Source organism: Electrophorus electricus, chromosome 17, assembly GCF_013358815.1.
Source record: "Electrophorus electricus isolate fEleEle1 chromosome 17, fEleEle1.pri, whole genome shotgun sequence".
NCBI lineage: Eukaryota > Metazoa > Chordata > Actinopteri > Gymnotiformes > Gymnotidae > Electrophorus > Electrophorus electricus.
In genome coordinates this window covers 17,191,639-17,215,192 of record NC_049551.1, presented here as the reverse complement: position 1 = coordinate 17,215,192, position 23,554 = coordinate 17,191,639, and the positions used below count along the sequence as shown (strand labels likewise).

General features: G+C 46.0%; 3 protein-coding genes across 6 annotated transcripts; 2 read left to right on the top strand and 1 right to left on the bottom strand.

Moving 5' to 3' along the window:
• Positions 1-915: 915 nt before the first annotated feature.
• On the top strand, positions 916-12,993 carry LOC113583399 (huntingtin-interacting protein 1-related protein-like). The gene is made up of 35 exons (XM_035535427.1): positions 916-999; positions 1,395-1,458; positions 1,620-1,762; positions 1,869-1,925; positions 2,107-2,187; positions 2,331-2,407; positions 2,530-2,591; positions 2,780-2,920; positions 3,242-3,299; positions 3,400-3,475; positions 3,640-3,774; positions 3,895-3,944; positions 4,067-4,139; positions 4,398-4,581; positions 5,160-5,248; positions 5,348-5,464; positions 5,728-5,829; positions 5,959-6,153; positions 6,889-6,999; positions 7,193-7,387; positions 7,839-7,934; positions 8,606-8,800; positions 9,150-9,297; positions 9,393-9,479; positions 9,571-9,678; positions 10,168-10,304; positions 10,377-10,487; positions 10,613-10,671; positions 10,794-10,824; positions 10,923-10,985; positions 11,069-11,169; positions 11,483-11,588; positions 11,718-11,841; positions 12,004-12,065; positions 12,167-12,993. The coding sequence occupies exons 1-35, from the start codon at positions 916-918 to the stop codon at positions 12,569-12,571; spliced, it is 3,927 nt and encodes a 1,308-aa protein (XP_035391320.1). The 3' UTR covers positions 12,572-12,993.
• A 168-nt stretch (positions 12,994-13,161) lies between these two features.
• rilpl1 (Rab interacting lysosomal protein-like 1) lies at positions 13,162-21,593 on the top strand. Of its 3 annotated transcripts, XM_027019684.2 has the most exons (9): positions 13,162-13,691; positions 14,198-14,348; positions 15,392-15,510; positions 15,626-15,862; positions 16,840-16,971; positions 18,380-18,531; positions 18,809-18,913; positions 19,489-19,576; positions 20,415-20,504. In XM_027019684.2, exons 1-9 carry the CDS (start codon positions 13,404-13,406, stop codon positions 20,418-20,420), a joined length of 1,278 nt encoding a protein of 425 aa, XP_026875485.1. In that variant the 5' UTR covers positions 13,162-13,403; the 3' UTR covers positions 20,421-20,504. The 3 variants fall into 3 exon arrangements, with proteins under 3 accessions (XP_026875485.1, XP_026875476.1, XP_026875494.1); XM_027019675.2 differs by lacking the exon at positions 19,489-19,576 and having other exon boundaries at positions 20,415-21,593; XM_027019693.2 differs by lacking the exons at positions 16,840-16,971; positions 19,489-19,576 and having other exon boundaries at positions 13,163-13,691; positions 20,415-21,593.
• snrnp35 (small nuclear ribonucleoprotein 35 (U11/U12)) lies at positions 21,545-23,512 on the bottom strand. Of its 2 annotated transcripts, none has more exons than XM_027019712.2 (2): positions 23,453-23,512; positions 21,545-22,749 (listed from the first exon to the last, which is right to left on the bottom strand). In XM_027019712.2, exon 2 carries the CDS (start codon positions 22,744-22,746, stop codon positions 21,991-21,993), a length of 756 nt encoding a protein of 251 aa, XP_026875513.2. In that variant the 5' UTR covers positions 22,747-22,749; positions 23,453-23,512; the 3' UTR covers positions 21,545-21,990. The 2 variants fall into 2 exon arrangements, with proteins under 2 accessions (XP_026875513.2, XP_026875506.2); XM_027019705.2 differs by having other exon boundaries at positions 23,399-23,490.
• Between the last annotated feature and the right edge of the window lie 42 nt (positions 23,513-23,554).

Sequence of the window (23,554 nt, the reverse complement as noted above, 5' to 3'; positions counted from 1 at the left end):
AATATTTTAAAGAAGTTATTGATGATTTTTTTTTTTTTCCCATCAAAATGGATTTAACAGAAATTTGTGGATTTTAAATTGACCTGATATAAAAATAGTTCTACAAGCTTTCCAAAGTCATTGATTCATTGACCAAGTACTAAGTGTTAAACCTGCCTTACAAGATGGCTGAATGGTACTGCAGGTTTTGTCATTCCTGTCAGTCATCAAACCTGTTTGATTGTAAAAAGGTTTCTCTGTCCTTTGGGTTTTGAGACAAGTAGAGCACATTTCTTTTCACCTCGAGACTGTTCTTGTGTGATGAGGGATGCCATAGTGCATAATTTAAATCTGTCAAGCTCTTTGGTTTAAAACACAGGACATCACTTTCCAGGGACTTTGAAACACCAGGTATTTAGATAACGTGTAAGTGTGTTGCAGTGAGACTGGTCAGATATTTTAACGTTTGAATATTGTTTTGGAGACATTGTCATATTTACGGTCATACAGATTTAGTTTAAGAGCCACACGACTGAATTCATCCAATTTCTCAGAAACCTGTAAACCGTGTAAAACGATTTAAGTTTTGGTACAGAGCTTGTTCTAACTTAAATACAATTAACAGTGTTTTATATGGTTTACTTAATAATTGCAGGAACTTTAGACTCAAAAAAGATATCGAGCTTGATTTTAAAGTCGGAAGTAAAGGGGTCATAGCTACGACATGAACAGACGACAAGTATTTATTATTCGTTATGACTGGAGAACACGCAGCGAAGACATGTAATATATTTTAAAACATTTTCCCAATGTCGCTAAATGACTCGACACATGAACCGTCGTTGAAGCAGATGGAGTACCCGGTTGTGGAATAGAGGGGTAGGAAATCACGTGGTGTTGAGCTTTATTCTGGTGTACATGTAACAGGATTGAAACATGACGTCAAAGATGAAAAGTGAGAAAACGGACAAATCCGAAAAGGCTCTGGCGGCGGAGAAAGAACAATTCGTCAAACAACAGGTAAACTTAACACCTTCAAGAAATCACCATAAACCTTAAAAAAAGAAACCATAAAGAAAACACCATTAACCCTGGAGTCTGGGCCATTTCAGAACCTGCTTCTCTGAAAGTCTGTTTTCCAGTCTTGGGAAGTTTCGTGCCGTTGCCTTACCTGAACACACCGTCAACAGTTTACCTCCTCTCCAAGCGACAGTGCCAGAGCGTAAATAACTGACATAGGGATACGGTAAAGCGCGAGCAGGGCATCTCGGTTTAGGACCAAATTGTAGCGAAGTCGTAAACGTGTCTTAGAGAGGCGGCAACTCTAAGTGTGGATATTGTTTAATAAGATATAAGGTGTAGACTACTTGATCTTGAAATAGACTTAAATGTTGACTTATTTCCTCTTTCCACAGCTCCAGAGCATTGGAAAGTGCATGACCCCCACTGAAGCCCCAATCAAAGAGAAATATGCGCGCAGTATCTTTTACGACTGTGCATGGTTTCTTTTATTCTTCGCTGTAAATCGTTTGTGCAGGAGAGTTATTTTTTTAAAGGCTTCTGTGTCTATTTTTCTGTTACCAAATATCCGCGACATGAACAGCTGTGTAGTGGGCTGTCATTGCTTAACTTTAGAGCAGCTATCCTGTTAGGAACACACAAGGAAGGCGGCGCCGTCACGTTCTGGTCGCACGCCGTGAGTCTGCCCCTCGCCAGCAGCGCCATCGTCAGCTGGAAGTTCTGTCACCTGTTGCACAAAGTGCTCCGGGATGGCCACCCCAACGTGAGTGCGCGCAAACCACTCAGTGCGGTCTGGCTCGTGAAGACGCCTCTGAACTGTCCGCGTGCCAGGGACTCATATTATGTGTTCTTTCCGGTTCTGCTTCCAGAGCGCGCGAGACAGTCGCGGACACTGCCCCAATATTAAGCAAATGGGAACTTTATGGGTAAGTAAATAAACATTACTACAACCTGGAGTTTTATAGGTTACCGGTTAATATGTTGCTAGTTATACATACCGTTATTTTTAATGGAGTATTCACCTTTCATTAAATTACTTGGTGTTTTAAACACATTATAGGACGTCAAAAATTAGAGTTTTTGCTGTTTTTATTCTGTCTTGCGCAGGGAACTCTCCATGACCGATACGGGCATATTGTTGCCCTGTATGCAAAGTACCTGTGCATCAAAATAGAGTTCCACTGTAAGGTGAGTCTCTGGCTGTAGTGCCAGACTGCTTTACTTACCTTAAACTGAAATAGTAAAGCCATTTTGGTCATGGGTAAAGTGCCCACCAGTATACTGACTCTGGGAAATATACTTGTTGCTCAAATTTACTGTTGCCATGACAGCACAAGGAGATTTCCCCAAATCTTGAAACTCCAGATGAAGTCTTGGAAAAGGCTATTGCAGTTGATATCAATAATGTGTAAGTATTCTGTCCAATATGCTCTAGGCTATGTTTTCTATATAGCTCATCAGTATATCTCTGATGTGTATTAAAACAAACCTTGGCGGTAAGAATGAAGGAAATTAAACCCCTGTGTTCAGGTTTGAAACAACTGACGAGGTGCTTGACTACATGGAAGCAGCCCTAAGGCTACAAGAAACAGGCACGCTCATCTGATCCCACTATTATAAATACTCATTACCAGCAACATGGTCACCAGCGAAATAATGCAGAATGCCAGTCTTTATATCAAAGGAATGACATCAGTGGCATGTGATATGCACTTTAAAGTCTTGGGGGTATTTTCAGTCATGTGGGTTTTATTGTTATATTTCTGTGCACGTGATGCAGTCTTCAGGCAACTTGAGTCCAACTCCACAAGCTCAGCCACTCCGGTGGGTCAGTGCCGCCTATCTCCCTTGGTCCCGGTAATTCAGGACTGCGGCCCTCTGTATCACTTCCTGGTCAAACTGCTCTTCAAACTACACAGTCGTGAGTGGGCCTTCTGTTATGCAAAGGCTGTCCAACCCTGCTCCAGGAGATCTGCTTCTTTGTGAGGTTAATGTTCCACCTCAACTCCAGAATATGTGTCGATAATATTTAATACAACAGGATCAGGCAGTAGGTTGAAGTTGGAAGGTGGATTTTATACAGGAAGGCAGATCTCTGATGAGCACAGTTGAGCATTCCTGCATTTGTTGCTGCTTGGAAGAGTCATCACACACCACTCTCTTGTTTGCACCATTTACCTCATCCGGGTTTGAATAAATGTTCATTGGGCTGTGCTGAATACCTGTTTTGGACATGTTAAAGGAATACCTGTGGATGCTCTGTTAGGGCACCGGGAGCGATTTAGAGATCAGTTCAACAGGTAAACACTGTTGAGTTTCATCTGGTCCTCTTATTGTTTGATTTAGCGAACAGTTGTTTATTAAAGAATGAGTTTGTTTGGTTCCCTTCATTCTTCTCAGTCTAACCCAGTTCTTTGAGAAATCCAGAAGCATCGAGTTCTTTAAGACTCTCATCCAGATTCCTGATCTTCCAGATGTAAGACTCCTTTTTTTTACAGTTACATTTATGTTATCATTTCATCAATACTTTTTTACTGAATGTTTTGAAGAAAAAAAGTTTTCCTAAAAAATAACTTGCAATATCTACACCTAAAGAAAGGTTGTGACATGTTGTGACCTGTTAACTTGCGTGTACTTTAGTCTCCTCCTAATTTCCTGCGTGCGGCTTCACTCGCTGACCATGTGAAGCCAGTGGTGGTTCAGAACCTGGAACAACTGGAAGATGATGACACTGAGACCCAAGTGGATTTTGGTGAAGGCTTGGGATACCAAATGGTATGACATTTGTCACTTTCTGCACTGACGGAGCTGTGGTCCACCCCCACTTTTTAATTTTGTGCATGTCAGCTTCTGTGGCAGCGTTATAACTCCCATATGTCATATTTTCCTGGACAGTCTCTTGCATACAACCAGTATGACCCTTCAGGTGATGTATCGGTGCAAAGGTAATGGACCTCCATAAAGTATCTGTAGCATCCTCCAGATGATTCACTTAGTCCCTCATTTTTTGCATTTTGGTCCAAGATTTTCACTCTGGATTCCATGGCCATTTTGTTCATGTTCTTAGGGATACTGAAGTGGTGTCGTTGAGGAAAGAACTTGAAGCAGTGAAACCTGAACTTCATATATTCAAAGCAGAGGTAAAGCATGAGTGAGTGTGTTTGTGTGTGAGTGGTTGTGCCTGGCTGTGTCTTGGCCCATAAACTTCAAATACTAATAGGTGGGTAGCAAATGGGCAGCTGGCAAGTCAACCAAAGCATGCACAGTGTCAAAAAAACATTCAAACAATGTCAAAAAAATGTCAAATGGAGGCTTTTGTTGGTGGGAGTTTGCTTTAATTGGTGTGTGTGTGTGTGTGTGTGTGTGTGTGTGTGTGTGTGTGTGTCATCTGTCTACAGGCCCAGCGCGCTGTTGTCCATCTGAAGGAGCAGGTGAATAAGCTGGAGGCGGAGCTTGAGGATCAGCGCACCCAAAAGCAGATGGCCATGGTGGAGAACGAGTGCCTCCGCATGGAGGTGGAGACGCTCAGGACCCAGAACGCGGTCACTGCCAGCATCCAGGCCTCCGCCAAAGACGCTGGCAGTGAGTGGTGTCTTCCCAAATCTTGACTTCCAAATATTTCTGATCCTTATGGAAGCAAATGCTGTGTAACAGTGTCTGGAATGGGATCCACCATGGGGGAACTTCTGTGGGAGGGTGGTTGATTTATGTAGGTAGAATGCCCTTCACATTTAGTTGATTGGTTATTTATGCACCTCATGGAATTAAACTGTAACTCACTCACTCACTCATGGTTAGAAAGCAGTAAATTGTCTTCTAGGAGATGCTGCTGGAGACTGGGACACGGGGCACAGTATTGCTGTGGTGCTTTGCATCAGTCACACTGTGTGTCCTTGTTCACACCCTGAACTTCTTACAGAAAATGATAAACAACAGACCTAGGGATAGGACAATATCTGCTGAAAGGAATTATTTTCATATAAAACTAAGTTATATCTATGCATTCCATTTTTATAGTGCATGGGACTGTGTTTCAGAGTTTTCAGTGGGAAATCACCATTTGGCATGGCAATTTAGTCCAAGACTAGACTTACTCCACGGCCAGGAGACTGGCCTTTATTGTGGGTGTTGTGTTCTCTCAGACTCCATCTGTGTTGCAGGCCGGGCTCAAACCGTACAGGTCCAGTTCTCTCGGCTTAAAGAGAAGCACGCCGAGCTGGTCAGCAGACACGCAGACCTCATGCGGAAGGTACCACTCCTTACCAGAGGCTCCTCACCCTCTGGTAACCACACCTGGTGTGAGAGTGTCCCTCGTCCTTCTCGCCTAACCTGCTGAATTGTGTGTCAGAATGCCGACGCTGTGAAGCAGCTGGCCAGCACTCAGCAGGCGCAGGAGGAAGTCGTGAGGGCCAAAGAGCAGATGGCGGTGGAACTGGAGCAGCTCAAACAGGAGAAGAGCGTGAAGGTGGATCTCTACATATCTCCATATCTGCTCTGTCTCTTGGCTTAATTTAACTTGTGTTGAGTTGGAACTGTAGGTTTTACATTTGGATGGATCTCACCCCATGTCGTCAGGTCCATGTGGAATGGAACAGCTTTAATAAGATCTAGACTGCAGTGAATTAGTTCATTTTTATGGCTTGAGTGTTTGCTTGCTTCACAGCATTTCTGCACATTTCATTGAGAGAACATTTGAACATGTCTGAGTGGTTTTACTGTAACATTTAGCTCGAAGCCCACAAGGCAGAAATCGTCAAACTGAAACAAGAGCTGCAAACTGGGAAAGCTGAAATAACGCAAGTTCAGAGTGCTCTTCAGAGCAAAGAAAAGGTCTGTCCCAGCGCCTCAGTGTAAACATGGATCCTTGCAGGCATTGCACCTGCCACAGATGCTCACATTCTGACCTACTTGCACCCCCGTGTGTGTGTGTGTGTGTGCGTGTGTGTGTGTGTGTTCCAGACGGGAGACCAGCTGAGCAGTGTGCTCGTGGGGCTGCAGGCGGAGAAGGAGGCACTACTGCGCTCCGTGCGGGAGCAGGAGGCCGAGCTCAGCAGCCTGAGGCAGTCGGCCCATCAACACCAGGCCACCCTGCTGCAGGAGAGGGAGAAGACCCAGAAGGAGATGGGAGCCCTGCAGATCCAGCTGCAGGAGAAAGTGAGTGTAGTGCCCCAAATGACACGTTGACCTACAGCATTTATCACACCTAAGATCAAGCCCATCGCTGCCCAGGCAGGGTCATTGTAACCAGCCTTCTCACAGGGTTCATCCACACCTCTGTAATCTGTAACTTAATCTCCCTGGCAACCTGGCAAGACTAATCATAATCAGACCACCATCCACTCCACAGCAGTTTTACTATGCAAATGGAAATAATACGACATCTGAAATGCTTGGAAATCTCCAAAGGAAGCACAGAATTTGAGTAGTCTTCTGTCTTTCTGCTGAGAGAATTTTCCTAGTGGCCTGCCATCTTGAAAGATAATCTCCTGCAAATAGTACCAAAATATTTCACTTTATGCACTGCATGTTGTTCATACAAATTTATCTCGTTTATTTAAATAAAGGGGCTCATTCAGACAGTGAGTGAAAAGGCCTTCCAGCAAAAAACAATGAAATTTTCTACTTTATCAAAAGGGCCCCCTTGAGGGTTCATTGAAATTTCATGTTTCATAAATAAGCACCTGTTAGTGCCTTGAATGCCTCTGGATTTTTTAATGCAACTGAGTAGTAGCGAGAGAAGCAGGTGCCAACAAGGAAACATAAAATGTAGTGAAATCTGCAGCTCTGTGCTGGTTGCCCAGATTACCACGGATAACACACCCTCACCAACCAGGACGTGGACAGTAGCCAGCATCCAGGCAGGAATGTGATCAGTGTGGCTCTCCACAGGTGAGCCGGGAGGAGGAGCAGCGTTTGGAGCTGGACAAACTACGGCGAGAGCTGGAGTTGAAGAGAACCGAGGCGCTGAGTGCCCAGGCTGCCCTGCAGAGCAAAGAGGCGGTGCGGGTTTCACACTGGGTTTTCCCACAAATACCTCAGCCGTTTCTTTGAATCATGAAACATAAACACCGTGGTGCTCCCACGGTTTTCATTATATAGAACATATACTAAACCTGATATTTGTGTAATAGTATAAGGATGTGATTTTGTGTGTGTGTGTGTGTGTGTGTGTGTGTGTGTGTGTGTGTTCCAGACAGGAGACCAGCTGAGCAGTGTGCTCGTGGGGCTGCAGGCGGAGAAGGAGGCGCTACTGCGCTCCATGCGGGAGCAGGAGGCCGAGCTCAGCAGCCTGAGGCAGTCGGCCCATCAACACCAGGCGACCCTGCTGCAGGAGAGGGAGAAGACCCAGAGGGAGATGGGAGCCCTGCAGATCCAGCTGCAGCAAGTGGTCAGTGGAATGTTGACTGGCCCCCAGTTTAAGATGGTCCTTTTGGTCATTAATATGATGCAGCATGATGTCATTTATAGGACATCATATGTACTGTCTGATGTGTACGGTATGATGTCATTAATATAATGAAACATGAGGTCATTTAATATGACATGCATACTGTGTGATATATACAGAATGATGTGTACAGTATGATGTCATTAATATGACATCATGTATACTGTGATGATGTGAACATAATATGAATGATGTGCACATAATAACATACAAATAACATTTAGCTTGAGGTAAATAAGGAATACTAACATACTAATAGTTGCCCATTAGCTTTCATTTATTGTTAGCCAAATTAGCATGATCCATATCTAGTGTCGCATGTGTGGCCTGCACAGTGGTACGTCTGTAATAGTACGTCTCCCACCTCACGGGCGCAAGTGTCTCTTGACAGCTGCAGCACAAACAGGAGCAGCAGACAGAGATCAGTCGGCTTCAACGAGAGCTGCAGGTGCTGAAGGACCAGACCGCTCTGCACAGCAGGAACACGGTGGGTGCTTGGTCTCCAGGGCCTGAAGTTCACCAGTGTAAAATCACCTCCTATTGGGTTAAATGTGTACACACATTTACCTGATACTTTTATCCAAAGCAACTTATAATTATGACTAAGTACAACTTGAGTCATTGAGGGTTAAGGGTCTTGCTCAGGGGCCCAACAGTGGTGGGACCTTTGACTTTACAAGTCAAGTACCTTAACCACTGAGCCAACACTGCCCACCACTGTATGTGCTGAGCAAAATTTCAACACAGTCCAATTGTATTTACCAATCAGGGAATTTCTCTACAGGGGGTGGTCCTCCCTGACTGTCAATTATATTTCTCTATGGGTGTCTTTGGAAGGAGGGGCTTTGAAGGGTGTGGGATTGGGCTCCACTGAGGGGATGACCTCTTACAGTGGTTAGCAAGAACTTCTAAAATAGAACTTTAAAATAGAAGTATTTCCTCTAATTCAACAGAAATGACTCTAGTATATATAAATACACTGCCTGGCCAAAAAAAAGGTCACCACCTGGATTTAACTAAGCAAATGGGTAAGAGCCTCCCATTGGATAATTACTGCATGGGTGATTGTTTCAGCTGGCAACAAGTTATTGAACCTTAACTGATGCAGTGAGTAGCTTCTCATTTGTTAAACAACCATGTCGGAACCATGTGTTCCAGGCAGGAGATGAGATGAGCAGTGTGCTCGTGGGGCTGCAGGCGGAGAAGGAGGCGCTACTGCGCTCCATGCGGGAGCAGGAGGCCGAGCTCAGCAGCCTGAGGCAGTCGGCCCATCAACACCAGGCGACCCTGCTGCAGGAGAGGGAGAAGACCCAGAGGGAGATGGGAGCCCTGCAGATCCAGCTGCAGGCCAAGGTCGGGGTCGGATCGCAGACACAGAGACACCTGGGACCTTCTGTCTGTCTCATGTTGCACCTTAATCAGACGGTGTGTGGAAATGCCACCTGAGGATGGCTAACAGGGTGGGTGTGCATGTGTGCGTGCGTGTGTCTGCGTGCGTGTGTGTGTCTGCGTGCGTGTGTGTGTCTGCGTGCGTGTGTGTGTCTGCGTGCGTGTGTGTGTCTGCGTGCGTGCGTGTGTGTCTGCGTGCGTGCGTGTGTGTCTGCGTGCGTGCGTGTGTCTGCATGCGTGTGCGTGTCTGTGTGTGCGTGTGTGTGTCTGCGTGTGCGTGTGTGTCTGCATGCGTGTGTGCGTGCGTGTTCAGTCGAGTCAGGAGTATTTGCTGCAACAGAAGCTGCAGGAAGAGCAGTTCTGCCTGCTTCAGTGTGCCGTGGTGGAGGCCGAGGGCATCATACTGGATGCCGTGGCCAAAGTCGACGACCCCATGCACGTCTGCTGCGTTTGCACGCCAGGTACGTCTTCCTTCCCCGATGTCCTGGCTAAAGCCCCAGAACCACAAAAGTCCTTTCTAACGTCACTCACTTTCCTGAAACCCATGGGACACCAGAGTACCTGATCAATCGGGCGGAGACCACCCTGGTCTCCATTGACAAGATGCAGCAGAATCATGCTGTGTACCTGAGCAACATGGAGGGTAAGGCTCCGCCTGCTAAACCATGTAGCATGTTCTTTCACTGGCCAATGGGAGTGAGTAGTACATGTCACATGATCTTCCCTTCCTCCAGACGCCAGCGGGTTGCTGAGGGCAGTGACCCAGTTCTCCCACCTTGCGGCAGACACTATAGTTAACGGAGCTGCCACTGCACACGCTGTGCCCACTGACCAAGCTGACCGTGAGAACACACACACACACTGAAACATGAAACCCATGAAATGTGACCACCTAAACACCACAAATTTTAGCCATTTGATGTGGTTTTTTTTTTGTTTTTCTCTTTTTAAGACCACCAGTAGCCATGATAAAACTGATATCCTTCACAATGGTGTCATATATATAGATAGATATAGATATATATAAAATCTAATAATAAGTACTGACATTGACCGCATTTGTACAGATATGTTTTGTCTTAATGCTACTGATTATGGAGGGTTATGTGTGGGCTCCACACAAGCACACCCTCCTCAGGGCAGGAAATACTGAGGAGTCTCTGAATAGCAGCTGGCCTGAGTTCAGAATGCAGTTCTGCCGTGTGTGTGTGTGTGTGTGTGTGTGTGTGTGTGTGTGTGTGTGTGTGTGTGTGTGTGTGTGTGTGTGTGTGTGGCATTCTGGGAGGAGCATCATGGACCCGGTGCCCTGACCCCCCTCCTCCCGTCTACAGGGCTGACGGACAGCTGCCGAGACTGCGCCACCCACTGCCTGCAGTTCCTCAGGGAGCTGAAGCTGAAGGCCACGCTGCCTAAAGCCGACCCCACTGCCATCCGCTACGTCATCCAGCGCATTCTCAGCCAGGGCCAAGTGAGAGCACACGCGGTGGGTTGGTGAGGGTGTGGACGTGGGTGTGGAGTAATCAGGGGCTGCTCTCTGCAGAACCTGAGACACACAGACCAAGATGCTCAGAAGGCAGAACTGGCTGACCTGGTGGACATGGAGATGACTGCCACCTCCACTGCGATTGAGGACGCTGTGCTGAGGATGGATGTAAGAACAGTATTAGGGCATCCTAAGGTCATCATTAGGTCATCCCAAGGTCATTGTTAGGTCATTCTAATGCTCTGAGAGTTTAGTGGTACTCTATAGCTATGTTAAATTTTCTTGTTTTACAGGAAATACTAAACCAAGCAAAAAGAGATACATCTGGAATAAAACTGGAAGTTAATCAAAGGTTATCACGTTGCAATGCACCAACATGCAGACTTTTCAATCTGGACTGATCTGAATACATGATCCGCATGAGTCTCCTTCTGTTAACTTTAATCCTTTATCTCCCCGGTTCTGGTACCTCAGCATTATTGGTTCCTGCTCTGATCTGATGAAAGTAAGTCTCAGTCCTTATGCCTCTGCATGTAACTATAGAGTCAGTTCTGAGGAACTGGGAACCCGAGAACTTCAGCTCATCAGCTGTGCTTCCCGCAGGCTATACACATGCTGATAACCGCCGCCACGGACCTGCAGAAGGATGTTGTGGAGAGCGGTCGGGTAGGTGTCGGAAAAGAACAAAATTCCTAAAATAGGATTTGGGGTTGGTGCACCAGCTTCTCACTGCCTTCTTCTCATCCCAGGGAGCTGGATCGGCAAAAGACTTCTATGCCAAGAATTCCTGCTGGACCGAGGGGCTCATCTCGGCCTCCAAGGCTGTCGGATGGGGTGCCTCAAGGATGGTGTAAGTGCCTGTGAGAGTGTGTGTTCTGTCATCTACTTTTATCCACTGACTCTAGTGGACTGACAGCAGCCCTCTAGAACATCCACTCTTTCAGTTGGTATATACTTTGTACTTCATTATACCATAATCTAACCAAGTTTTGTTTAGTCTTTTATGTTCAACCACCAAATTTATAAATGCACTGGGACAAAATCCTCATGAACAAGTTATTAAATACTCACATATGACATGTTGTATGGATCTGATGCCAATGCTTTGTCTCAGAAACCATGTCCACCTACAGTTTGTGTGTATAACTGTGATACTCACCTAGTGAGTCTGCAGACAAAGTAGTGACAGACCAAGGCAAATATGAAGAGCTGATAGTTTGCTCCCACGAGATTGCTGCCAGCACCGCCCAGCTAGTGGCTGCGTCTAAGGTAAAGTTCCCACTCAGTAGCTCATATCTCCAGCTGATTTGCCTCCAGCTCCAGGTACGCTGTCCACTGTATGAACCGGAACTGTGTCTAATGAGGGCGCCCTCTTCTGTGCCCCCTGGGTATGTGCAGGTAAAGGCTGACCGAGGCAACAAGAAGCTTCACACTCTACAGCAGGCCTCCCGGCACGTGAATGACATGGCCGCGGTCGTCGTGACATCGACAAAAACAGGACAGATGCAGATTGAGTACAAGGGTGAGTATGATTATACGTAAAGTGATTTTTTTTTTTTTTTTTTTGCGATTAAAATTGAGATTTGCACAAGTGGTAAGAAATTGTGAACCTGCTGCGAAGTCTGGTGTGCACTGGTTTTAACTGGATCTGCACATAAAGTCTGTGTCACACGTCATTCCACAGACCCGCTGGATTTCTCAGGCATTTCCCTGATCAAGCTGAAGACCGAGGAAATGGATTCTCAGGTAAATCTCTCGCCAGAATGTTTCTTATGAGCTTATGAGTGTTCCTGTACCGGTCACTTGCACATGTTCATAACCGGGTGCGTTTAACTGTCCGCGTGTAGGTAAGGGTGCTCGAGCTGGAGTCTCAGCTGTGTCAGGAGCGTCAGAGGCTTGGGGAGCTGAGGAAGAGGCACTATGAGCTGGCTGGGCTGTCCCCCGATCAGCCTGAAGAGGGGGACTTTAGTGGCTTCGTCAGCGTCTTGCCTCCGGTCGTGCCTGATCCTCCGCTGCCCGAACTGCAGACACCAGAGCCCCCTCAAGCCACACCCCTTAAAGTCACACCCTCTAAAGCCACACCCCATAAAGTCCCATCTAAAAAGCCTTCCATCTTTCAGAAATCCGGCACCCTGCTTAAGAGTGCGGTAACGTTATATCTCGTTATACAGCGCTGCTATTGCTTTCACAATTTGATGGTGGTGTGCCTTTATTTTGAAATTTGCTATTCTTTTTTTTTTTTACTCTTTTAGTTTAGGTGAAGCCCTTTGAGGAGGATTGAACAGGACACTGCCTGCATATCTTCAACATCATGTTTTTATTATTGGTATCATTCCTGTCAGTCATGTTTTATTACACCTTTTAATGAGAATGAAGAAAACGACCCTTTGAGAGATTTAAGGCATTCCGTGCTAGATATTTTCTCTTCATTTCTGATATTTTAATTTTTATAAACCTCTGTAATTAATACATTGGTATGTGATGCATTTAGTGTTTTTGACGATAATGTTTAGTTATTATCTACTCCATTGTTATTACATCACGGGAACATCACTTTTCTTCTATTACTAAAATAAATTACATTTTCTCCAAACAGAGCTTTTTTGTGTTTTTCCATAATATGTCGGAAAGTAAAAAATGTATTTGATGTGCCTCATAAGTTACAAAAATTATGAAAACACACTACCCCTGTAGTAATAGCGAAATTAATGACGTGTAAAGAACTTGAGCGGCCATAAGTTTCTATTTGACGGTCTCCTGATATTGTGATGGCGGTGTGACCGGCGTGACTCACGTCTCCGTGTGAAGCGACACCAGCGGGCTCCGGCCCTGACATGCGCAGTCGATGCACCAGAGAATCGGGAGGAAAAACAGGACGGCGATGGGACAACTGTTCTCACTGTCACATTTAGCACATATTAAGGGTAACGTCAGCTCCGATCAAGTGGCATTACGCAGAGCGTGAAAGATCTTCCCTCTTTTTACCCGTAGAACCGATCGATAAAGTTTCGGTGCTACAAAAGTTCCGTCCGTGGCGCAGAAATAAGAGCTGAGTGCGCGGGGCAGACTGCCGATGAAACGGACATGGAAGACTTCGGCTCAGCGCTGGAGAAAAACGTGGCGGATTTAACTGTAATGGACGTCTACGACATCGCCGCGGTCGTGGGGCAGGAGTTCGAGCGGATCATAGATCAGTACGGCTGCGAAGCTTTGTCGCGACTCATGCCCAAAGTGGTCCGGGTCCTGGAAATCCTGGAGGTCCTGGTTAGCCGCAGTAGCATCAATCCCGAGACCGACGAGCTGCGCCTGGAGCTGGACAGACTGCGGTTGGAGCGCACGGACCGCCTGGAGAAGGAGAAGAAGCACATAAAGGTAACCGGCGTGATCCACCGGAAACCTGCCAGCGTGCGCCGTGTACCGGAGACGCCGTAGGAACCAGAACAAAAGCCAAGCAAAGCGCCCGATCGTGGCAGGAAATGACCGATTCCGAAGTGGGTCCTTGGGAACGGGACACTGCGTCACGCAGCTGTCCACCAGGAGCCGCGACACTACAGATTTATTTAGATCTGCGTATCGTCTAGTCAGTGTTTCGTTATACGTTGCTTATTTGTAAAGTAGCTCTTAGAAAGCCAGCGAGGGGGACATTATGACTACTCACAGAAGCACAGTAGGTTAGCACGGGAATGACGAGTCATACGCGGTGCAGTGCAGTGTGATCAAAAATCAGTGGTTCATAACACATCCTTAACCGTTAAGTTAATTAGGGTGCATGGATCTGAATTCTCAAGAGATTTTAGCATATGTACAAGAAGTGAAAGGACTTTGTGTGTGTGTGTGTGTGTGTGTGTGTGTGTGTGTGTGTGTGTGTGTGAACCCAGGAACTGGAGTTGGTCGAGGATGTGTGGCGGGGTGAAGCCCAAGATTTGTTGTCCCAGATTGCCCAGCTGCAAGAAGAAAACAAGACCCTCCTCAGCAACCTGTCAATCAAGGACTGTCCAATGACAGAGGAGGATATTCAGAGGCAGGAAGGTAATTCCTAACGTGACCTTCCTAAAACAACTGGCCCGAGCCTGCAGCTTGCAGCTGGGTTTTGAATAGGAGTGACTCCAGTGTGTTGGACCAGGGGACAGAGACCTCACAGGGAAGGAAGTTTACCAACACAGCCGCCATTTGCTGAATTACCTGTTACAGTCTTTTGTCATTTGCCATATGCTCTTCACAAACTCACAGTGATTCTCTTTGTGAACCTCCTCTCACTAAACAGCCACACTTGCTGACATACTCATTCTCTTGGCCATTTAGAGATGGACAAAAAAACAACAACGTTCAACTGTGCTGCACAAAGCAGTCCTTCTCTGTTCCACTGAAGGGCTGCCAGGATGCATTAGTGTGGGAGTGGGTCCAGGGGGGGCACAGAGACTCCTCAGTACTGGCCACTGCCTCACGTGCCCCGGGTGGAGGCTGGCGGGGGCGTTCAGCACGGAGCCGGAACCACCCCATGCTTCAATGTCCTGCCAACCTGCCAATCTGCATCACTCCGTATCCCCGTCTACACAAACCTGGTGCCATTATGGCTCCAACCGGCAGTGTGTGAAGAGGCATGAAGCTTCATATCCCGTCCGAAAAATTAAACAAATTACATATCCAGTGCATGTGTTTATGGAGGTGTGTTTATGAACCAGTAGGTTATTTTTGTGTCAGAGTGTGTGTGTTTGTGTGTGTGTGTTCACACATCAGAGGTTCATAGTCACAAATCTATTTAAAGAGCGCACGGGGGCACTTAAAGAGGAACTGTTTTGCTTTGAGCGTCGGTGGGGTCCCAGAGCACAACATATGTGCTAATCTAATGCAGGAAATACATCACAAAAGACCAGAATGTCCAATAAGAAATGCTGCTGGGTGGGAATTACATAATATATGTGTTAAAGAGACTTTTATATGACTTGAAATCTTTTTTTTTTGTTTAGCCAGATAGGCCTTTTGAGATCTTAAGAATTCCTTTGCCAGCCACATCTAGACATAAGAAGATGTAGAAATGTGCTGTGGTTCTCAGAATGCGTTGGGTTGCTCAGGTATGTCAGAGAGGGAGAGGCAAGTGATGATGAAGCTGAAGGAGGTAGTGGATAAACAGAGGGACGAGATCCGTGCTAAGGACCGGGAGCTGACCCTGAAGAACGAGGACATCGAAGCGGTAAGTGGCCCAGAGGAGTCACCAGCTGGCTCGCACGTTCCATCTGCTTAGCAGGACTAACTCGCGCTTGACCTTTGCACCTTTGACCTCTCCCGCCTCACCCCGCGTCCTCCAGCTCCAGCAGCAGCAGAGCCGGCTGATGAAGATCAACCACGACCTGCGGCACAAGATCACGGTGGTGGAGGCACAGGGCAAGGCACTGATCGAGCAGAAGGTGGAGCTAGAGGCCTTCGCCCAGGCCCGGCAACAGGAGCTGGCCAGCCTGCGGCAGGAAGTGACACGGCTTGGGGAGCGGCTCCGGGCCGAGGGTGCCGGGGCCGAGGAACCAACGGCACCGCCGTCACCCGCGCAGGTTAGTATGAGAGCCTTCTCTCCCGGTCAGGAAACACGGGAGATGATGGGGTTAGCAACTCCATGGTCCTGGGTTCGAGTCCAAGGGAGCACGTACGGTCATACTGGTAATTATTCCCAAGTCTGTAAGCGTCTCTCAGAAGCTGTAAATGTGAAATATTATCCACAGAGACCTTGTAGAAAAAACAAAATCACCTGTGCATTGGTAGATCAGTTATGGATTTATGAGTATAGTGAATTCCTGTATGATAAACATGAAACTGGCTCACTGTTTCTCCAGTGTTTATCATCTTCAATGTTATTGCTCTGTTTTCTGTAGTCCTTTAAAAGTTTATATTTATGAATTATCATTTGCCCCAACCTTTAATTTCAGTGGTTACCAAGGCAGCAGACTAAACACACGCTACAGTAGCGATGCTGTGCAAAGGTTTTTATGAGCGTGAGGATTTTATGATTCAGTACTGTTCTCGTGTACGTGACCACAGTGAATCAGACCGTCATCGTGTCACAGAAGAGACGAGGGTGAGCTGGTAGATAAATATAGTCACAGGTTGACCAGCGAGCCAAGAAAACAGAAACCAGGCCTGGAGGCATTTAAAGGGATAGTTCAGCACCACGGAAACATGACTAACGGCGAACCAAATCTAATGTTGCTAGCCTCATGTCATCCCTGACTGGCAGCTAGCTGGACTTGACGTGAGTCACACACACCTGAACTGGAGTTATAAAATGCCAACGGTTCTTGGAGGTGTTGCGTGCTTGTCATAATGAGTTGGGCTGGAATGATGTGCTTTACGTTCCTGCTACACAGTCTTCTACCTTTTAACTGAGTCTTTAAAAAACTGTTCAAAGCATATTTGTTTGCTTGCGAAACCTTTTTTCCCACTTAGCCACAGTGTTTCCTTGACAGGTTTGGACTGCGAGCTTTAACATCCAAAGTCGTAGGGAGCTTTATTTTTCTCGTCCTTGCCGTGTTAGGGTTTGCTTTCTGGGCCATCTCTGTCCAGACAGCAACCTCTGTCTCCCACGCCATGTGACCGGCGAGCCCATCCACCTGAGAATGAGGAAGACGATGAGGCACTGGAGGAGGAAGAGGCTGTGTTGTTATGGGTAACCCTTTGGCTTGCCAGGGTTGCACGATTTGAAACTAATCTCGCCTCCTTCCCAGTGTTCACCCGTGCTGAAGACTGGTGGGTGCGTGGCTCTGTGTGTGTGTGTGTGTGTGTGTGGCAGGCGTGAAGCCAACCTCGAGAAGGTTGTCAGCATCAGGAGAGATTGACTCTGATTAGCACAGATTTGTTGGTCCATGCAGTGAGTGGCATCTTTTACACAAAAACACGGATATTTCAGCCAGTCTGGCTGAGTGGGAGTGGGGTGTGTGTTCCGAGTGTGTGTGCCAGCTGAGACAGCAGAAATATCTGTAATTGCATGCTGAATTGTGGATGCATGTTGTCACAGACAACATTATACAGTTTTACTGCGTGCCTGTTGCACTGTGGAAGCTCGAGGGCTAGGTGTTGTCTACATTAACAGCATGGTGAAAAAATCAGAAAGAACTTATTTGTTTAACTACTTTTTAAAAAAACATTTTAACATGTATTACAGAAACTAGCAAATGTGACTACCTTAAATGTATGTATTTGATATTATACTTGATATTGACGAGCACAAAAGCTCATTAATATGTATGTATGGTGATGAATATGCATGTATAGTGATGTTATGATGGAATGACTGAATGTAATCCAGTGACGTAGTTTTGCGTTGTTCCAGTAAGTCACTGCAAAATATGGGATATGTGTCTGTGAATCTGTTACAGGCTCTAGCAGAGCTCCAGAAAGCAGTGTTTTTAAAACCATGACCTATCGTTTTATGTTGAAGAAATAAGTTTGACACTGTTTCAGATCATTCTGGTTTCTACTTTCAATCATTAAAAGTAACAACAGCTGCAGAGGGTCTGACTCCAAAGACCCCACTGCCCCGCTCAGGCTAAACGGGCCGTTTCTATGGAATCATGCAGTGCTTTTTCCGATACGGTCGATACATTAAACCTGTCCAAATACTGCTTGTAATTGCTCTAAACACCTGTTTTAAACGCCTTTTGTGTGACTGCTCGGATATTGACAGTAATGTTTTTGTTTGTTTATTTGTTTTGCCTGGGCTTTTATTTACAGTTCTGTGTGTTTGGTTAGTGGGCTTTATACGTGCTTCATATGGGCTTTGTAGCCTGTGTCTGGGGTTTCTAACTTGCACCCATGTACTTGAAATACAAGCTCTGCCCCTTGTTACTGGTGCATGTTTTGCCTTGAGGTGACTTGTAATTTGTAGGTCAGTGACCTCCTTCGAGTTGCTATTACTGAATGCCTTTCTAACCCTTCCTTGTGCAGAATAATAACCTAAGCACTACGTGAAATAATTCAAGGCTCACGCTGTACTGTACCAACACCCCAAAGCACCCAGCCCTTGCCAGTTAAGAGTGAGTACATGCGTTGTTGCTGACCTACAGTGCTCCCAACAGGAGGCGCTGTCTGAAGAGGAGGGGGGTCTGGATCCAAAAGACCCAAATCGGCCGCGCTTTACCCTGCAAGAGCTGCGAGATGTTCTCCATGAGAGAAATGAACTCAAGGCCAAAGTCTTCATGCTGCAGGAGGAAATGGCGTATTACAAGAGGTTAGCACGTTCACTCTGGACCGGCTGCTCAAAATATCGGCAAACGATATTCATGTGCTGTTGTGCTCTCGTGAAAATTCCAAAGCTGAAGCTAACCTTTATTGCACAGATTCATACGTTAGGGACTTTTCTTAGATGTTAAAATAATTATTGGCAGGAGCTCTCTGTTTGGTTCAGAGGCATGCGTTTTTGTAAAATGCGTCCAGTCATGCTTTGTGAAGCTGTCAAGTATTGATTATACGTTTGGCTTTTAAACTCGTGTGTTCTCTTTTCCTAGCGAAGAGCATGAAGAGGAAACAGATCCACCCACTCCAGACAACACCCATGCTCTTAGACCCTGCCCACGAGCTGGTGCTCAGCCAGAGTCTGGCATAAAGCGCTTGTGCGTACTGTGAAATTCTTTCTGCCTAGGTGTTTCTCTCACTGCCGAACACACACACACACACACACACACACACACTCACACTCTCTATCAGATATTTATTGCAGAAAACAAGGCCAGGAGAGCTCAAGCCTTCCGTTTGTAAAACTACTTAGAATCTACTAAGAATCCCACAGACTGGTGAAAACAGATTATAGACCAGGACACAAGCCGAATAACCTAAGCTGTGACAGAGCTCGTCAGTGGCCTGGACTTCAAACTGAACTAGTTGAACGTACTGGTACAGGCACAAGGGCACAACAGCCTCTCGTATGGTTTTTCACATTCACAGTTTTTGTGTCACTAAAATCAATTAAGGCATGGTCAGTATTATTCCCGGTTTCAGTGTTGTGTAGTATTATGGAAGAGGTAAACAACAGAGAAGAATATCACTAGTCAGAGGTGCCGTGTCTGCACTTCCCCGAACAGGAGACATCGCTAGGCAGCGTTCCGGGATCGGATGATAGAGTGGAGCTGTTTATGCGTTTGTGTTCCCTCTTTGCTTAATACTCCATATCTGTGCCTCTCTGTAACAGGATCTTCACAGCCATTATGCCGATGGTGGCGGCTGGGTTAATTCCAGATGACCCCACTTTACAGCCAATCAGACGACTTATTTCCATTGTACGACCATGTTTCGGTGGTTGACCTTTCTGTTCTTTCTCACTGTTGTTAACACTTTCTAGCCCTTCGTCTGCTGGTGTTGCATGCCCCACCTGCTTATCAACCCTTCCTCACCTCCTATTGAAGCCACTCACAATCCAAATCTGTATTCTGATTGGCTGATTGTGGGGCTATCTGGGACTTGTCAGCAGGAGGTTTATTAGAATCAGCCAGTCAGAATAAAGCACCTTTTCCTCTCCTCCTGGTTCTGATCACATGCTAACACTTGTGACCTAACTGTCCGGCTGTCTTGCCGAGTGTTTTAAAACCCTAACAATGATTAGCCCAAACTAGCACCTTCATGTTTTCCTGGTATGGCTGACCAGGAGACAAATGGCTTACGCAATTTATCTGAAAGGTTTACATGAGGTGGACCATGTGAGATCACTGGAAAACAGACACTAGCAAATCTAGAAATTCAGCTAATGGAGGCACAGTATGAAGAAGAAGGGCTTTAAAGGCAATTAGTGGGTCAACCATTTCACTGTGAGTTATACTGTGTATGACTATGTATGTGACAAATAAACCGAACTTGAAACTTGAGATGTCTTAGGCACTACTGTATCTTGTGACTGCTCACATGTTAAGTTCATGACATGTAACATTGTTGATTATCAAAGTGATCAATGGGTGATTCAATTGTGCTCTAATAACTGTAAGTTCTTTTTGAAAGCATACTGGTCACACTGGTTGATCCCGCTATACAGCCGTATGTCCAAAATTCCAACACTAAATCCAAAACGTTGTCTTTCTGTAATCTGAAACGTGGTAGCTATAATATCTGATCATTCTCTTTCAGGTTTAGCTTCTTCTCCCGGGACAAGAGGCGGAGCTCTCCGAGGAGCGGGGCACAGCTTGACGACGGCATTGGCTCCTGGGCCGGCAAGGACGACGCCTACACAGAGCAGGCCCAGGAGGCTTTGCAGCACATGTAACCCACTGATCTCTAATCTCCACCGCATGACAAGCCTCACTCACACCCCCATTACACCCAACAGCTGCGCCATTAGTGGATCATGTCACAACTCACAAAGGGACAGAGAACAATGGGACAGTTTAGACTGAAATATGGTTGTTCAACATTCAACCGCGACGTATCCCAAAGGGAATGGGATGGCAGGCGTTATTTCACTTTTTTTGTGTGCCTCGTTAGAATATTATATCGGAATACTAAATTACCATGTTACTGTAAATAGAGCATGTTGAATAATAGAACACTTGCGACAGATGTTTGGTGAGATACACAGTCAGAAGGGCTGGGCAAGTCAGACCATGTCGATGTGCCTTGAGATTGGACGGTGAGAATGAATGACATTCTTAAGTTCAGACTAAATTATATCATGTAGTGGCCAATGGAAAGTCACTTGCCCGCAATTAAATAAAATCTGTTTTTATTGCCAGCTGCCATGCCCACAGAAGGATGGTACCTTGCCAGTACAGTGTGACATTTCCTGATGTTTCCTTGCCCACATGTGAAAAGTGATGACATTTTTTGCACAGTAATGTTGCCACATTAAAATGAAGTGAACAGATGCTGAAGGTGCAGGACTCTGAGTGGAGATGTAGAGTCTGGGATTATGGCCCAGTGCCGCCACAGAGTCCTCTTTAAAGACGTCGTGACCTGCCCAGAGGTCATCAGCCAGTGTCCTCCAGCCGTTCTGCATGTTCGCCAACTCCCTGGTGCCTTCACTGGTTAGAACAGCTGTTGAAGCACCAAGATGCCAGTTCAGCTTGGGCAAGACACACTGGTAGAAACAGCCTTGTGGGTTTGGACTCCGTTACTGCTTTTTTTTATAGTGTTTCTAAAAGTATTATTGTTCAGTGTGGTTAAAAAAACCTTTCACAGTTTGGAAATGCTAAAAGATACTGTACTACAGAAACATATTAAAGGAAAAAATCTTAAGCAAAAAATCTCTCAGTGCAAAGGGGAATGTTTCATAATTTAATCTCATTGCCCATTAAAGTATTTTATACAGTGTACAGCATGGTGATTTTTGTACATAGTTAAGCAACTTGGATAATTTTTGTAACACAAATTGAAACAGGAATTATTCACCTTAGTGTTATCCAGACACATTTCACACTTCTGGTTTTGTGTCATACTGCAAATAGGCAGCAGTACGGCATGTTTACATTACTTTTAAAACTCCGGTTCTCTACGCATCAAGTTGGAGGTATTTCACCATATACTAGAAACTAATCATACACATTGAAATTGTTAGTCTGCCTTATGAGTTTAACCTTTTAACAATAAACTCTGGAGTGAAGGTTCATTTCCAAAAAGAAATACACAACTATTCGTTATGCTCTTTGAAATCTTGTGTGTATGGTTACAATATGCTGAATAACAACGTTTGAGCTTTTTACTGTTCAGGTCAGTGTAGGTCTTTTTTCAGACTCTGTAAGAATCCCGATATCTCCCGTCTTCCTTTGCTGTTTGATTCTCTTGCGCTGCTCCTTTCCCCGCATCGCCTGGAGTCCCTCCTGTCTTTATTGTAGTCTCGAGTATAACGCTCGCTCCCTCTGTCCCATTCACCCCTGTGGTCCCGCCGTCGTCCGTGGTCCCTGTCCCTCATCCTCTCGTCCCTCCTGCGCTCAGTGGCTCTGCCCTGCGGTGCCGCCCCAGGCACGCTGATCGGCCTCCTGAACGGTCTGTCCCGGCCGCCGAACCTCAGCTGTCCAGATTCCTTTTTCCCTCCCAGCCCCCCGCCAAGTCTCCGGGGGATCCAGCCCTGCAGGCTGCGCTCTTGCTCAAAGTCCACAAAGAGTTCGTTCTGATCTACCACCATCTTGTTGGCATCTCGCCAGGCCTTCATTAGAGAACGCTCCTCCTTGTATTCGATGAAGGCGTACCCTTTGGAGAAGCCTGTGACTGTGTCTCGGACGAGTCGGACTCGGCGGATGTCTCCGAATTTGGAGAATAGGTTCTGAAGATCCTCTTGGGTGGTCAGCTTGTTGAGCCGCGCGACAAAGAGAGTAAGCTGTGCATCCCCCACCGTGCCTTTGTTGGGCTGGTAACGGGCATTCATCGCCCTCCATACCGCTCTGTCATGGGGCTCCAAGTCAGTACTGTCAATACTACCAGCCTTGAGGGGGTCGTAGACCTTAGCCAGAGGACTCCACTCATTCATATTCTGAAACATATACAGAGTTTTAGAGGTTTTATGCAAACATGGACCACAGGCAGGCAGTGAAGGACCTACAGCTAGACCCACAAAACAGCACACGGGCATTAAAAACGTATCCAGCTGGGTTATGCTGACATTGCCAGTTTAACACAAAAGGCCACTTGGGTTGCAGTGTTACAGCAGGGTGCTCGAGACGCTCACGACTGCACAGACAACCGACGTTAATGTCGAAGGTCATATACTGAAAGAATTAAGAATGTCTAATGATACCAATAATTATAATTATCTCACAGATCTGGACTGACCCGGGACTTCAGCGGTTTGGTTCGGGTTTAGTTAGACGTTTAGCTAAGATCACTAGCTGAGTAGATTGTACGCCCGTTTACAAAATAACCTCAGTCCTGTAAACAGCTACATCGCAAGTAAGAGTAATCGAATAGCCAGCTAACCTACTATCAAACTAGAAATCCCAGTACAGCCAAAATGTGAAAAAGCTCATTTATGTAGCTAGTGAGCAAGGAAGCGTTAGTGTAGCTAGCTAACAATTAGCACAGTAACCCAATCAGTTAATTGTAATAACATCGATCTCCATTTAAAACGTTTAAGAATACTAATATATCTTGCTGAACGTGACTGTGAAATGTAGCTAACTTACAATGCAAAAAACGATTTATGTTGCCACACATCCAAAATAATGGAAAACGGGTACCTAATGTCACGAAGTTTTCCAACGTGCCACACTTTCATAGTTCCGTGAAGAATCTCCACCCGCGTAATAGGTCCGGGAGACTACGCGCTTTTTAATTAATCG